Source organism: Rattus rattus, chromosome 18, assembly GCF_011064425.1.
Source record: "Rattus rattus isolate New Zealand chromosome 18, Rrattus_CSIRO_v1, whole genome shotgun sequence".
Lineage (NCBI taxonomy): Eukaryota > Metazoa > Chordata > Mammalia > Rodentia > Muridae > Rattus > Rattus rattus.
The window spans coordinates 28,009,770-28,024,397 of record NC_046171.1 but is presented as its reverse complement, the minus strand read 5'-3'; the positions used below and the strand labels follow the sequence as shown (position 1 = coordinate 28,024,397).

Sequence of the window (14,628 nt, the reverse complement as noted above, 5' to 3'; positions counted from 1 at the left end):
AGATAGAGTCTATATAGCCTGGTGGCTTCAAACTAGCTATGCACGAAAGATGTACAGTGTACGGTTGTAGACATTTTTTTTATCCCAATCCAGGGTTCCAGGGTTTCTACCCCACCTCTGACCATTTAGTCCTCAGATAAAAGACACAGAACTTTTATTATTTACAATAAGCCTTAAACAGCACAAGAGCTGGGCAGATAGCTACCCTCTATGCTATTACTTTCCTATCAATATCCCTGAGTTATTACTAGAGTTCATCTGGGCTGCTGTTAACTCTGATTGGCCAGCCCTCAGAGCCATGGCATCTCTCTTTTTCTCCCTCACTTTCTTCCCCACTGTGGTTCTTTTCTGACCCCTACTCCTGGGAACCCTAAACCCTGCCTATGTCTCTTCTGCCCAGCTATTGGCTGTCGGCATCTTTATTCACCAATCAGAAATAACTTGGGGGCAAGGTCACATAGTCACTTGGATCTATATGCAGTGCGGACCCCTGACTCTAGGGCAGCAACCAGGTCTTGGGACCTGCATTTAGCATTACAACAGAGCAAGAGAGCAAGCCTCAAACCGCCTACTGCCTGCACCCCAGGCCCTAAGATTTTTTGGTTTTTTTTTGCTCTCCCTGCCCCCCTTTTTCAGCCTATCATCTACTCTGAGCTGGCAGGAATGGGGTACTGGTTCATTTCCCAGCAGCCTTGAGTGAGGAGAAGTATTTACTGCACTCGCATATGGAGATGCTTTTGTACGTGATCAGCTCTCTGTCGGCATTGTAGGGGTCTACATTAGCCCTTTCCTGTCCTCAGGCTCATGGTCAGCACCATTCGTGGCTTTAATAAACCTGTTCCTATCAAGTGAGCTAGTCCTGGTTCCAGTGTGCCTCTCCAAGGCTGTCCGATTTGTCATATATCAGTGCTCTGTAGATCAGCTACACTGACCTACACTGACATCACTTCCTCCTTTTAAATGAGGGGGCTGAGCTGAGTGACAGCCATTGACTTGGGAGCCTCTTGGGACCTTCAGGCCTCACAGTTCAGGAAGCCAGGGCCAGGGTCCCAAATGACTTTCCTGTTATTCCCACACCCTGTGGGCCCCCTGGCCCCTGAAATGTGTGCTTCAGAGTGTGTGGAGGAAGCTCAAGGCTATCCCTCAACTACTTAGTATGTTGGAGGCTACCTTAGCTACCTGACATCCTGTCTCAAAGCTAAGAATGCCAAAGACCAGGTGTGGTTTAATTCCAGCTCTCAGGAAGCAGCGGCAGGTGAGTCTCTGTGAGTTTGAGGCCAGCCTTGGCTACACAATGAGTTCTAGAACAGCCAGAGCTATGTAGACAAAAAAAACAAAACAAAAAAACAACACCAACAACAAAACTCCAATGTCAAAGCCGCAATAAAGAATGCAGAAGAGGCCTTTGGGAGAAAGTGACCATGGCCAAGAGTTGGACCTATGTAGTGAGTACCAGAGGTATACAGCAAGACCCTATCTCAAAAAATATATTCACAATGTATCCATCAGAACATTTAAAATTGTTAGAATATAGTAAGCATAGCAACTCACACCTATGATCCTAGACCTTGAGGAACTGAGGCAGGAGGATTGCAACTTTGAGGCCTATGTAGGTTACAAAGTAAGTCCCTATTAAAAAAAAAAACAAACAACAAACAAAAAACAAAAAAACTTTAAAGAAAGACCTGAACCTGGGCATGTGGTGCACCTGGGAAGCAGAGCATGCAGGTCTCTGGGGTCGAGGCCAGCCTGGTCCATAGAGTGAGACCCAGAGAAACCCTGTCACAGAACACCAAAAAAATAAAAATAAAGATTTGAAGAAATTTCTGGAAGCCAAGGAGTACTATGCATTTGTTTGTTGTCTTTATATATATTTTTTCTAGATCCCAAATTTCTCTCCCTCTCTATTTCCCTTTCCTTTTCCTCTCCCTTCCCCTTCCCTCTTCCTCTCCCCCTCCCCCGCTCTGTGATATTCAGAAAACCACATTAAGCAACTACAAAAACAGCAGCAAAACCAAAAACAAACTGCTATGCATGCCTCTTCTGGCTCTAATGCAATGTGATTTTGTAAGACAGGAGCCAGGCCAATGCTGAGCATGTGGGAGGGAGATGCTACTGGAAGCTACTGAGTGGGGGAGGTGTCAGTGAGGAAGAGGGGGAGGAGAAGGGGGGAAGGAGTGGAGGAGGATGGGTAGGAGAAGTGAGGAGGGAGGAGGAGAAGTGGGGGGAGGGGGAGGAAAAGGAGGAAGGGGAAGAGGAGGAGGAAGAGGGGGAGGAGGGGGAAGATGCAGAGGTGAAGGATGAAGAGGGGAGGAGGAGGAGAAAGAGAGGAGGAGTGGGGAGAGGAAGATGAGGAAGAAGGGGGAGAGGACGAGGAAGGGGAGGAGGGAATAGGGAGAAGAGGGTACCCACGTGAATTTCTTCCTCAGGAGAAGGCAGGTTTCTTTAGGCGTTGTAGAACAAGGTCAGAGTCCATGACCTTGCCTGTTCCTTCTGACAGTCTGCTTTGTGGTGACAACCAAGCACTAGTCACCAGGTCAGGCAGGTTCTCAGGGAGCAGCCTGGCGTGGCCAAGGCCAGTTAGTGAGAGGTTGATGCTTGGATTCGAGAAGAAACTCTGTCCCTGAGCCGGGTGAAGCACTGCAAGCAGCGGGACCCAGCAGTCAGAGCCCAGTGGCCCCTCAGTCTGTGCGTGTGTGGTGCGTGGTAAGGAGTCACCTGGAGGCCAGCAGAAAAACTCAGCACCTTGACCCTGGGACGGGCATGGGGCTTGGTGACCCCAAACCTGGTTGTATTCTCCACACTTATTTTTTGTCCTAGCTTGCCCATGAGGGTGTCAGGGATGTCAGGGGTGGCAAAACTGAGCAGAAACGCCAGAGGGCCTTGGCCTAGCAGGTCTCCCAGGCCTTTTGCTACCTCTCCCAGCAGAATAAGATGACTGCAAGCCACTTTCTTGATCATCCCTGGTGCCGGGCCAGAGACTGGCAGGCAGCACTGCCTTGGCTGTCGAACCCTGGCGTAGCATTATAGGATGTCTTGAAATCAGGCTAGGACAAAGCTGGCAGTTCCACCGTCCCCCTTAGCTAAGCACCTGAACATAGACATCCTCTCCCCAAGGTCCGAGGTCTCAGAAACTTTGCATAGCCTGCAGGAACCCAGAGCAATTCTATCCCCAGAGGGGCTGGATCCTGGGGTAGGCAGCCCAAGGGAGGGACACACTATTGGGTCCCTTCACACTTGTTCACGTGGGGCTGCACACATGCCTCATTCATTGAAAATAGTCCAAGACCTCCTTGGGGAGGGACAGAGGCATCTGAGGCTAGAAATGCAGATCTAAAGGCAAACTCTGGAAAGGAAGGTCTACATGGCTTTATCTGGTAGCTTAACACACTTTCAAAGTCCCACGACCTTCGATGTTTGCTTGCTCTGGGTCATGGCTTCCTCTGTGGCCTGTGACAGCAGCACTAGGGAAAGGCAGCTTGCTGACTGAAGTCACCCCTGTTGGTATGGCCTGGTTGAGAGCTGGGTCTGGGGACAGTGGTATGGCTGCCCTTTGGGAGTGGAGTTCCTACCCTATGTGCCCTGTCCCCACTGGGGTATGGCCTCTGACTGATTCCAGCTCCCCTGAATCCTGTATGCTGAGTGCAACTAAGACTAGCAAAGCATTTTACCATGCAGAAGCCGCACGACCTAAGTACATCATGGGAATTTGTTCCTTCTCCCACCTCAGTGTCCTGCTCATGAGCCCAGGAAACACACCAGACAGACACACCATTCCAGGGGCAGTGTAGGTTTGCAACAGCCAGAACAACCCCAAGAACCATCTCATGTGAGCTGGTGGGGCTCCCCTTGTCTGATCAGGGAGATTCCCGCAGGGCCTTCTTCCCCAACAGGGCTAACGCAGCTCACTAGAGGAAATAGGGTCCTTGTGGGCATGTGGGTCTGCTTGGTCTGTTGGTCTAAGACAGCACAAACCATACTAGCTAGACTTATTAGGAGAGGAAGGGAGAGAGGGAGAAGGAGAGTGAGAGGGAGAGGGAGAGGGAGAGAGAGAGAGGTAGAGAGAAGACCCCCTAGCCTCCCATGGCCACTCTGCCTCCTGTCCTTATCCATCCCTGAGGGAAGAGACTCCATGGAGATCTAGGGATGGCTGAGGGAGGGAGGGAAGGCCATGGTGAGACAGGTCTCCAGCCCCGGTGCCTAGAGAGTGGAATGGCACGGCTCACGCCACATTTCTACCCTCCTGGTATAAGCAAGTCTCTAGCGGTGGTGTCACCCGCAAGCCTAACTCAACTAACAAAGCCCTCACAGTGCATCCTTCAAGGCTGGTGAGCTCATTCTGTCGCCCCACTCGGGTGGCAGTCAGACCTCACCCTGGTGTCCTGTTTCTTATTCATCCCCACTCCGCCCCAGCCATCTGGTCTGTCACCACATTCCCCTAGAGGAACAGGCTGTTGAGATTGGATGGGGAGGTCCAGCTAAGAGCTGGCTGGCTCTGCCTATGCAGTGTGGCTGACAGGGCCACTCAACCCCTGCCCTGGGGTTAGGTGCCAGACCCACGAAGGGTCGTGTGCTGATGACCTCAGAGCCTCTCCTAGAGGCCCATGGCTTCTCTTTCCTTTTGGGGTCCTTGCTGCTGCTAGTCCTCATGGGGTGAGTCCCAAGTCAGCCTCTGCCCTCACCTCACTCTGAATATTACGGTCTCAGGAACAGACAGTGACACCCTAGTCTAAGCTTCTTAGCCTGTGACATGGAGTGTGGCAGGCAGCTGGGGGACCTTGGATGAGGTACATTGGTCTCAGGGCTGCAGGTGTCTCAGGTAAGTTCCAGGATGCTCCCAGGAAGGGCCGCTGCTCTTGCAGGAAGTCCTCTGGGCAAGCTGTGAGCCTTAGCCCCCTTGGGGACTGAGGCTTCCTCTGTGACACTCCGAGGGATCTGTTTCCCACATGCAGAAATGCCGGTGTTACCAGGACCTACCATGTGACCAGCATGCACAATCACTTTTGGGGGGAGGGGTTCAAACTCCTAACACCCCAAGAAGGCTGACTGTATTTGCCTCCCTATTTTGTGGATGAGAGAAGGGGAGCTTGGAGATTAAGAGATGTGCCTGGGGTCTGGTGGCAGCGGGGACTGTGCCGTTGACTATGAGACGATGTTCCTTCTCGCTTAGCTTAGTCCCCAGGACTGGTTCACCACCGGGAAACTAAACCCCAACGGGGCCTGGGAGCTGGCCCCGCCCCCCTCAGTGTACCTCAGGGCCCCTCCCCCAGTAATTGTCTGGCTCCTCTGTCCTGTACCAGAGCCAAGAATGCCCCTTTGTGCCCAGTCTCTGCCTCTGCTCTGAAAGCTTCAATTGTCACAACAAGCCTGTGGCTGGGCTGCCCACTCTCCCGCCCCGGCCATGCCTGCTGTGGGCGCTTTGTATTCCAGGGATCTCAGCCCAGCCTGACTGGGAGAGGGTGGCATTCCAGCACTCTTCCGGGTAGAGACTGGCCACTCCCAAACTGGATGGAGTCTGTGTGGCCTGAGGGTCAGAGCGCCAAAGGATGTAGAAGGGCCCATGTAGGGTGTCAGGGGACCTGGGTTCTAGTCTTGACCAGCCTGCTGTGTGACCCAGGGTGAAGTCTGTCCTCTATTTCCCCCTCTTCTCCCAGCCTCGTGGTCTTCTTCCCCTGGGGGCTCAGTTTCCTTCTTTATAAAGCAAGAGGATGGGTGATGAGAGCGGAGAATGGGCTGGAGGACCAACAGAGGATTCCAGCTCACGGCTGTTGCTGGGCAAGGGAGAGAATATATGTGAGGAATCAGGAAGGTCGAGGCCCAGATCCAGCACACTGCCTCAGAGCTGGAGGCCAGCAGATCAGCCTTTCAGGGCCTGGACCTCGGAAGCCTGGGAATGTCTGCCGGCTGGGCCTTGCCCGGTGTTCAGGGTGGGGTATGGAGGGGACTGTTGGTCTCCCCTCTGTGCCAAACTGGACTTCTAGAATAATCCAGGGCTGGCCTCTGATGTGTGTTGCTTTTCCTTGGCAATGTCTCCTGTATAGACCATTGACTTTCTCAATGACAACATCCGGAGAGGAATCGAGAATTACTATGATGATCTGGACTTCAAGAACATCATGGACTTTGTTCAGAAGAAGGTGACTGGGGCAGTGGGGCGTGAGGGACAGAGGGGGACCTCCAGGACCCTTGCCCTGGACAGCTGATCCATTGGTCCATTTCCAATACAGATGGCTGGTCCGTGGACAGCCCTTCAGACTTGGAGAAAACTCACAACAAAGCCAGATGTCTCTGGCCACTTTACAGAGCCCCAGGGCTTACCCCCTGAGTGGCAGGGCTCTCCTTTCGGGACTGGCTGGCCTTACCCTGGTGTCCAGCCTCCTGGATCCAGTCCCTCTAGTGTGGAGAGTTCACTTTAGCAAAGGTAGAGAGAATCTTCTCTTCTAATTCCAGCTTCCTCCATTGGACACTGGAAAAGACCCCTCCCTTTTCTCTGATGCATCTTTGAATGTGGCGATAATTGTTTGTCCCCTTGAGACACTGTCCCTCTCTCCAAGGCCGAGCCCAGTATGTGGGTGCAGCAGTCATAGTCGCAGCAGGGCCACCCTTTCCCTGGGCTTGCCTGCCCGCCTCCCTCTTAATCTTGAGGCCTGGATTTCTCGTCCGCACTATAGGGCTGATTCTGTCCTCTCCCTTTGCCATAGCCGAGACTCACTTGCTTTCTTTATGACGTGCTTAGAGCAGGGCCAGTGTGGTGGCGTCACCCTCATTCACTGGATGAGGACAGTGATGGTGGAGTCTGGCGATTGGGTGTGCCTAGTCCCCTGTGAGAGCCCAGCCTCACCACACCCCAGGCCTTTGGCTCTGTGCTTCTCTGTAGAAGAAACAGGTGCAGCTCCTGGGAGATTCTTTTGTGCCAGCAACGTGCCTGCCAGCCCGGGCTGGGAGAGCCGAGTCATACTCTGGGTAGATGCTTTTGTTGGAACCAGCTCCTAGCTGGCTTGGGGGGTTAATTTCTCCTTGGGTGGGGTGACTAATGCTCCCTGGGCCTTGTGCAGAATGCTTCACGCAGGGCTCCTCTTACAGTGACAGCCCAGCCAGGCAAAGTTGGCATTGCTTCCTAGTAGATAAGCATCCGAGGCCCAGAGAGGGTGACGGTGGTGATGTGGGGATTTGATCGCGTATCCATCTTCGGCAGAACAAATGACCCTTGTACAACAGATAGATGGGCGTTTGTGGATCCTGAGGCCTTAGGGACTACAGGGCACTGTGGAGGCTTTAGAAAGGTGCTCAGATTGTGTGGACCAGGACCTCCTACGACACCATCCTTCAGCCTTCTACCCTGGAGCACAGTCCTAGAGCCCTGTTTGCTCTGGCTGTTTGGTCGTTTACATATGGCTGCTGTTGCCGGACTCACCCACTCTGCTCGCTGGTCTCTCCGCCTACTCCTGAAACGCAGCCTTGTTTCTGCACGGAGCCTTTACACATGCGCATTGGCTGCCTTTTCCTTGTTCATGCCGCAGATGAACTGTCCTGTCCTCCCAGTTATAAAGCTACCCCACCTCCCCACCTCCCTATGCCCAGGTGCACAGCATCCCTTCCTCGGAGGTCATTCAGGGGCTCTCACCCTGTAGCCTAGGCTGTATTAGAATTTACTACGTAGGTTGGCTTCAAACTTGTAGTATTCCTCCTGCTGGGGCAGTGGGCATACCTGTATGCTTGGCTGTGGTTCTTGTCACTTATACTCTCGTCTCCCTGAAGGATTGCTCTTTGTCTGTGCTGAGCCCAGGACACTGTCCCAGCTAGACCCTCTACAGAACTGTTCTCTGTCCCCCACTCCAGGAGCTGGCCCCAGCACAGAGAATAGAGGTGGGAGGGGGAAGCTAAGGGGAGAGCCTGTGGTAGGTATTCAGGTCAGGGTGAAGCAGGCTGTCTTCCCCAGCCAGACCCGGCCTCACAGGAGGAGAAGGTGCAGACCCATTGCCAGGGACAGACTTCCCATCCAGTGTCTAGTCACCACCTGGTATCCAATGGAAGTGGTCCAGCCTTACTGTGCAAACTCTCCAGAGCAGAGAGCTTACTCCCTTCCTCATAGCCAGGCTGCTCCTGACAGCTCTGACCTAATAGAGTATGACCTCATGGGGCCCTGGTACCCCCACCCCACCCTGGTATTTCCATACCTACCCCAACCCCTGGACATGTACACCTCATCAGTGTTCTCTCTTAGCTGGTGCTTCCTGCCCTCTGACCCTGACCTTGGCAATGACCACAGCTCTTCCTTGGTGCTTTTCCCTTCAGTTCAAGTGCTGTGGTGGGGAGGACTACAGAGACTGGAGCAAAAACCAGTACCACGACTGCAGTGCCCCCGGGCCCCTGGCCTGCGGGGTGCCCTACACCTGCTGCATCAGGAACACGGTAACCACACGGGGGCTGGATGTGGTGTCACCCAGTTTGCCAAACACTGCTCTCACTCTGCCCAAGTGGAGCAGGCACTGGGATCGGGCAGGCGGTGGTGGCCGGGACCTTGCTTTTCTTAGCCCAGGGTCTCTGGCAAGGGGGAGCTGCACGGGCGTTTCCTCTGTAAATGTGTCAGTGAGCACCACCCAAGCCTGTGTGGGCCTGGCCCTGCCTCTTGGTCCTTACAACAGCTTTGGGGGCTCTGTTTGGGGGACTTGCCTAAGGTTGGCAGGGCTATGCCCGGTAACAGAGAGCCAGAGTGCCCAGCAGGGGCGCAGGCTCTGCCCAGTCCGCGCAGGCGCTGTGAGCTCTGGCAGCAGAGCCTGGCCAGAAAGGATCTGGTGATGTAAATGCCAGCCTCTACTTTCCCCAGCAGGAGCCTCTCAGCTGTCACTTTCCCTGTCATCTGGGATGCTGAGCTGTGAGGTCACCGCTTCTCAGTCCTGATGTGTGACAAGAATGTTAGGAACTGCCCCGTTTCTGGACTGGAGCAGAAAAGAAAAGCCTAGCAATTACCACACACACACACACACACACACACACACACACACACACACACACACCATACCACACACACAATACACACATATACACTATACACCACACACATATACACAATATACAACACACACACACACACACACACACACACACATACACCACACACATATACACACACACCACACACACACACACACACTACACACACACAAAACACACACACACACACACCACACCACACACACGATACACACTATACACCACACACAATAATATACAACACAACACACAACACACACACACACACACACACACACACACACACACATATACACACACACCACACACACACAACACACACATACACACTATACACCACACACATATACATACATACACAAAACACATACACAACACACACACACCATACCACACCACACCACACATACATATATATTCCACACACCACATACACAATACACACACATCATATACACACATACCACACATACATATATACCACACATACATAAATACTCCACATACCACAACCATACACACTATACACCACACACATATACACATATATACAACACACGCATACACACAATATACATACAACACACACACCACAACACACACATATGTATACACATACACATCACACACATCACAAACACATACCACACCACACACACATATACACCACATACACATACATACTGCACACACATATTTACACACACCTCCACACACAATACACACATACACACTATACACCATATATATACACACACATATACACAACACACACAACACACACTCAACACTCACACATACACATCACACATATCATACACACACCATACATACAAACCCCCCACACACACATATACACCACATACACACATATATACTCCACACACCACACACAAAATACACACACAAACACTATACACCACACACACACACACACAAATACACACACACACACACACACACACACACACACACATACACATACACACACACACACACACACACACACACACACACACACACACATACACACACACACACACACACACACACACACACACACACACACACACACACACACACACACACTCTCCTAGAAGTCACTTGTTGATGGTTTCAACCACTGTGCCTACCAACCCAGCCTGTAACTATGGAAACAGTGTACCCGTGGGTGGGCCTCACCCAGAGACTGGAACATTGCCAAGTGAAGTTGCCCTGTGAAAGCTGGGGTGCTCTGTTGCTACCCTCCCTTGTCACTGCACCAGTGGTTCTCTGGTCCAGGAGAGGCCTCTTACATATGCCTGCAAGCTGGATCCAGGCTGGCCCTGGGTTTCCGCCTCTCCCCCATGGCTAAGGTTGTAGCCAAGCAGCGCTCACACCGTGATAGACATTGTCAGGGGCCCTACTTGGGAAGGGATTTGATAGGGACGAGAGCCAAGGCATAGAGTCCCCAGGGATAAATCAGTCAGCAGCAAGAAGCCCTGGAGAGTGGCTCTTTTTTCGGAGAGGAACTTCTGTGGCTTTTTGATGGCAAAGCCAGCTTTAAGGAGCAGGGAAGTGTGGCCAGTGACCCAGCTTTGCCCTCAGGTAAACCACAGCTGGCAGGGGCCCAGTTGTGGTTTGAGCAGTTCCTCTCTTAGAGCCAGTGAAATGGGAACAGCTTGGCTCAGCAGTGGGGTACCACAGCTAAGAGTTTAGACTGCTGCTGGTGGAGGGGTGATCCTCCCAAGAACTCCCAGGGAGGGGGCCCACCTATGGTTCTTCACTGGGCATTTCTTGGAGGTGGTCGCTAAGAGTCACTATACCACCTATACCAGGACATATACCCACCCCTTGGCTCTTCTGTAAAAGGCGAGTCCTTCAGATTACAGCCTATAGAATCATGGCTGGTGTGTTTCTGTTTCAGACAGATGTTGTCAACACCATGTGCGGCTACAAAACTATCGACAAGGAGGTAACAGCCTGGAAACCCTTTGTCCCCAGAAGTGGTGCCCCCTTTGTCCCCAGAAATGGTGCAACCTTTGTCCCCAGAAGTGGTGCTCCCTTTGTCCCACTAATGGAGGGTTTCTAGCGGAGAGCTCCTGGCTACTCAGATTTTCCAGCTCTCCTTGGCTGTCAGTCACAGAAGGGCTCACAGAGCCAAGGGAGGTCATCTGCCCAGGTTTTCTGAGTACCTACTCCAGGCAAGCTTCTCATACACTACCTGCCCGGCCCTGCGGTTTGTTGACAGCTCACACTGGTCCTACCAGCCTGGGACCCAAGAGTGAGTCCCTGGGGAAGAGAGAGTCCTTGTTGGGTGTCCTGTGGTGCATCAGCTCTCTGGGCAAGTCTATGTTGCCCTAGCTGACCCAGAATTTGCTATATAGACTAGGCTGTCTCAAACTCACAGAGATTCTCCTGCCTGTGCCTCCTGAGCGAGCACCAGGATTAAAGGCGTGAATCTCTGTCCCCGTCTTTTTTCTTTCTTCTTTTAATAACCCACTGGGTCCAATTTGTCCTGCCCATATGATACTGTTTTTAATAATTTGTACATGAAACAAAGTGTCATGGCAAGAGATTTTCCCACTTGTGGAAAAATGTAACATAGCAATTCTAGAAGCGTCACTGGACATTTAAACCATATAGGTCCCCCCGCCCCCACATACCTGGAATTGGCTTTTGGCTCAGATAACAGTGTGCAGCCCTGGGTGGCATCTGGGAGGCATGTGTGCACACTCTGCCAGCTCCTAGCAGTTCTCACCACCAGAGCGCTACCACAATGTCCCCAGTGCTGTGTCTGGAGCAGCACTAGAGAACCCAGGGCCAGCTTCCCATGCTGATACCCTCCTCCTGCACAGCGCCTGAACGCACAGAACATCATTCACGTGCGGGGCTGCACCAACGCCGTACTGATATGGTTCATGGACAACTACAGCATCATGGCGGGCCTCTTACTGGGCATCCTGCTTCCTCAGGTGGGTGCAAATGAAACCGGGCAGAGTGATGAAGGAGAAGGGTTCAGAGACCCCGGGAGGGCTGGGGTCTGGAAGGAGAGCCAAACGGAATAGCTTCGGTTGCTCTCTCTCCACACTGCCTCTGCTTTCAGTCCGTCAGTGAGGTTGGAGTGAATCACATCCACTTAATGGCGGTAGTGGAAACTGAGGCTTTGAAGGGTGAAGTGAATTTCCCAAGGTTCCCCTGGATAAGGTGTGGCAGAACTGGGATGGAGGCAGAAGACGCAGCATAGAGGGGCTGTGCTAAGGCACAGGGGCAGGAAGTCTCCATGTTCCCGAGAAAGGTAGAAGAGGTCCAGCCTGGGCTATCTGGGCAGTGGGTGCTGGGATGTCTTGATTTCCCCTGCCCAGTTCCCAGGGAGGGGAACTGCCAGGGAGGATTGTCTATATGCCAGCAGGTTCTCACCGCCTCCCTCTCTGTCCTCAGTTTCTTGGTGTGCTGCTAACACTACTATACATCACCCGTGTGGAGGACATCATCTTGGAGCACTCTGTCACGGATGGATTGCTGGGACCCGGTGCCAAGTCTAGCACAGACACAGCAGGCACTGGATGCTGTCTGTGCTATCCCGATTAGAACCCGGCCTGGCACAGTAGCCCCAGCCAGACTGTACTGCAAAGTGCATCCACGTCTACACAAGCTGGACAGGACCAGCTGCAGCCCACGGCACTGACCAAAGCCCAGGGTGTACGTGCCTGTGTATGGTGTCTGACGGCCACTCCTCCCAGGGGAAAGCGGAACCCTGTGGGATCCCGGGGAACAGGGACGGCCCAGCCACAGTTCTGAGCCCCAGAGAAGGAAGCTCGGGGCTCAGTGTGGGCTCTTTTTATTTCTGGCAGTGCCTTGGCCAGTGGTCATGTTGCCCCTTCGAGGGCAGTTTTGCAGTGATTTTTTTTTTTAAAGGAGAGAAGGGAGTGCATCTGTTCAATGGGGCAGGAAGTGCTGGCAGCAGCACACTGCTCTTGACGTGAGGTTGGACCGCGTCTCAAATTCCCAGGTGCCTTGAGTCCTCTGGAAGGCTCCTGCTCCACCCACCCATTTTCTACATGTTTTGGTTTTTTTTTTATAACCATCTTTTGTATACAATTAACAAGAGTTTCTGGCTACTCAAAACTAGCCACCGCCAATTCAGTCCACTCATCCCTCCCAGTCAGTTCATTAATCGGCCAATAAAGATGTGATTTTTGGAATGGTCATTCACTTGTGCTATTTGTCTGGTTGAAAGAAGGCTGCCTCGTCGGGTGAAGATTGGTATAGCTTGGGACACTGAGGCCAGGGAGGAAGAGTGGACAGCATTCGTATTTCACACACTAGGGGAAACTGAGGCTCTACAGGTAGAGAAATGGTTACATGGAGAAGTAGCTAAATCCAGGGCTCAGGAAAGAGAACAGTGGATACAAGTTATAGAAAGTAACCATGGTAGGGATCTGTAGACTGTAGACAAGGACCCATGCTAAGCAAAGCTTGGTGCTGGCTGCCCCCTGCTGGAGACAGCTGGCCTTGCAGGAACAGTCAACCCAAGCGTGTGTCATCCTAACCCTACGGGGTTGTTTCTAGGTTTTCTGTGAGATTCTTACACAGGGCAATAGATATAAAACAAAAATCTCAAATCTAACTAAGCCTGGGGTAGGGAATTCCTCTCACCAGAGAAGCTTGGGTTCTGTATGAGGAAGGGTGGAGGCGGGGCTTAAAAAAGAGCACTGTGACCATGAACACGTCAGAGGCCAGTCGAGGCCAGACCTAAACATTTAGCATAAATGATAACTTTTGATGCTCACAGCTGTTTGTAGTCATCTCTATCATCTTAATTTTGTTGATATGGAAACAGAGGCACAGTTAATAACTCGTTGAGGCTCGGGACTGCTTATAGAATAGAGAAGAACCTCTACTTGAGTTGTGTCTATGTATAGACAGACTCCCCTAGGTGTGCAAAACCACGCATGGCTGGGCTGCTGCCCCCTGTGCTCCCTATGGACGCTTCTGCCTATCTCCCTTTGGTTATTGAGACAGCGTCTCATGTAGCCCAGGCTGGCTCAAACTTACTGTGTAGCCAAGGATGACCTTAAACTTCAGATTCCTGTGTTTCATACTGAGGAATGCTGGGACTTCAGATGTGTTCCGTCACACCCCATTTATAGAATTTGGGGGCTGGAAGTTCTTTATCTCCTTGGCCCCACTGAGTCCCTTTGATCAGGACACAGGGCTGTGTGGTGAGCCTTCTGGCTCTGACTCCAGCCATTCTCAGAATCTTTCCATTTCCAGAGGAGAGGGCAGACCCCATGGTACAGTAATATGGCTGGGACACCCAGAGGGCTTGGGACCAGAGCCTGGGGACTCTGTCATTCTCTTTCTCTGCCACCAGGGATGGAGGTTGGTGCCTACACAGGCCCAAGTTCCTATATGCTCTCTAACCGACAAAGAAAATAAAACCCCAGGGAGAGAGCCCTGCCAGCCAGTCTCAGGGCTTGCCTGCTATGGCACCCTTCTGTTACCCAATGCCAAGGACGCCATCTTGCCACCTTGTTTCCCAAGAATAGAGAATAACCTTCAAGGGGCTGGAGAGATGGCTCGGTGGTTAAGAACACTGGCTGCTCTTCCTGAGGTCCTGAGTTCAATTCCCAGCAACCACATGGTGGCTCA

General features: G+C 52.2%; 1 protein-coding gene across 1 annotated transcript in view; it reads left to right on the top strand.

Annotated features, from left to right (window-relative positions):
- The window catches only part of Tspan15 (tetraspanin 15), a 44,305-nt gene extending 31,121 nt beyond the window's left edge, over positions 1 to 13,184 (top strand). Inside the window, exons 4-8 of the mRNA XM_032888744.1 lie at positions 6,042 to 6,137; positions 8,296 to 8,412; positions 10,901 to 10,948; positions 11,832 to 11,948; positions 12,415 to 13,184. Of these exons, the coding sequence (XP_032744635.1) occupies positions 6,042 to 6,137; positions 8,296 to 8,412; positions 10,901 to 10,948; positions 11,832 to 11,948; positions 12,415 to 12,564 (528 nt within the window). The 3' untranslated portion in view covers positions 12,565 to 13,184. The remainder of the gene's footprint in view (positions 1 to 6,041; positions 6,138 to 8,295; positions 8,413 to 10,900; positions 10,949 to 11,831; positions 11,949 to 12,414) is intronic.
- The last annotated feature ends 1,444 nt before the right edge of the window (positions 13,185 to 14,628 follow it).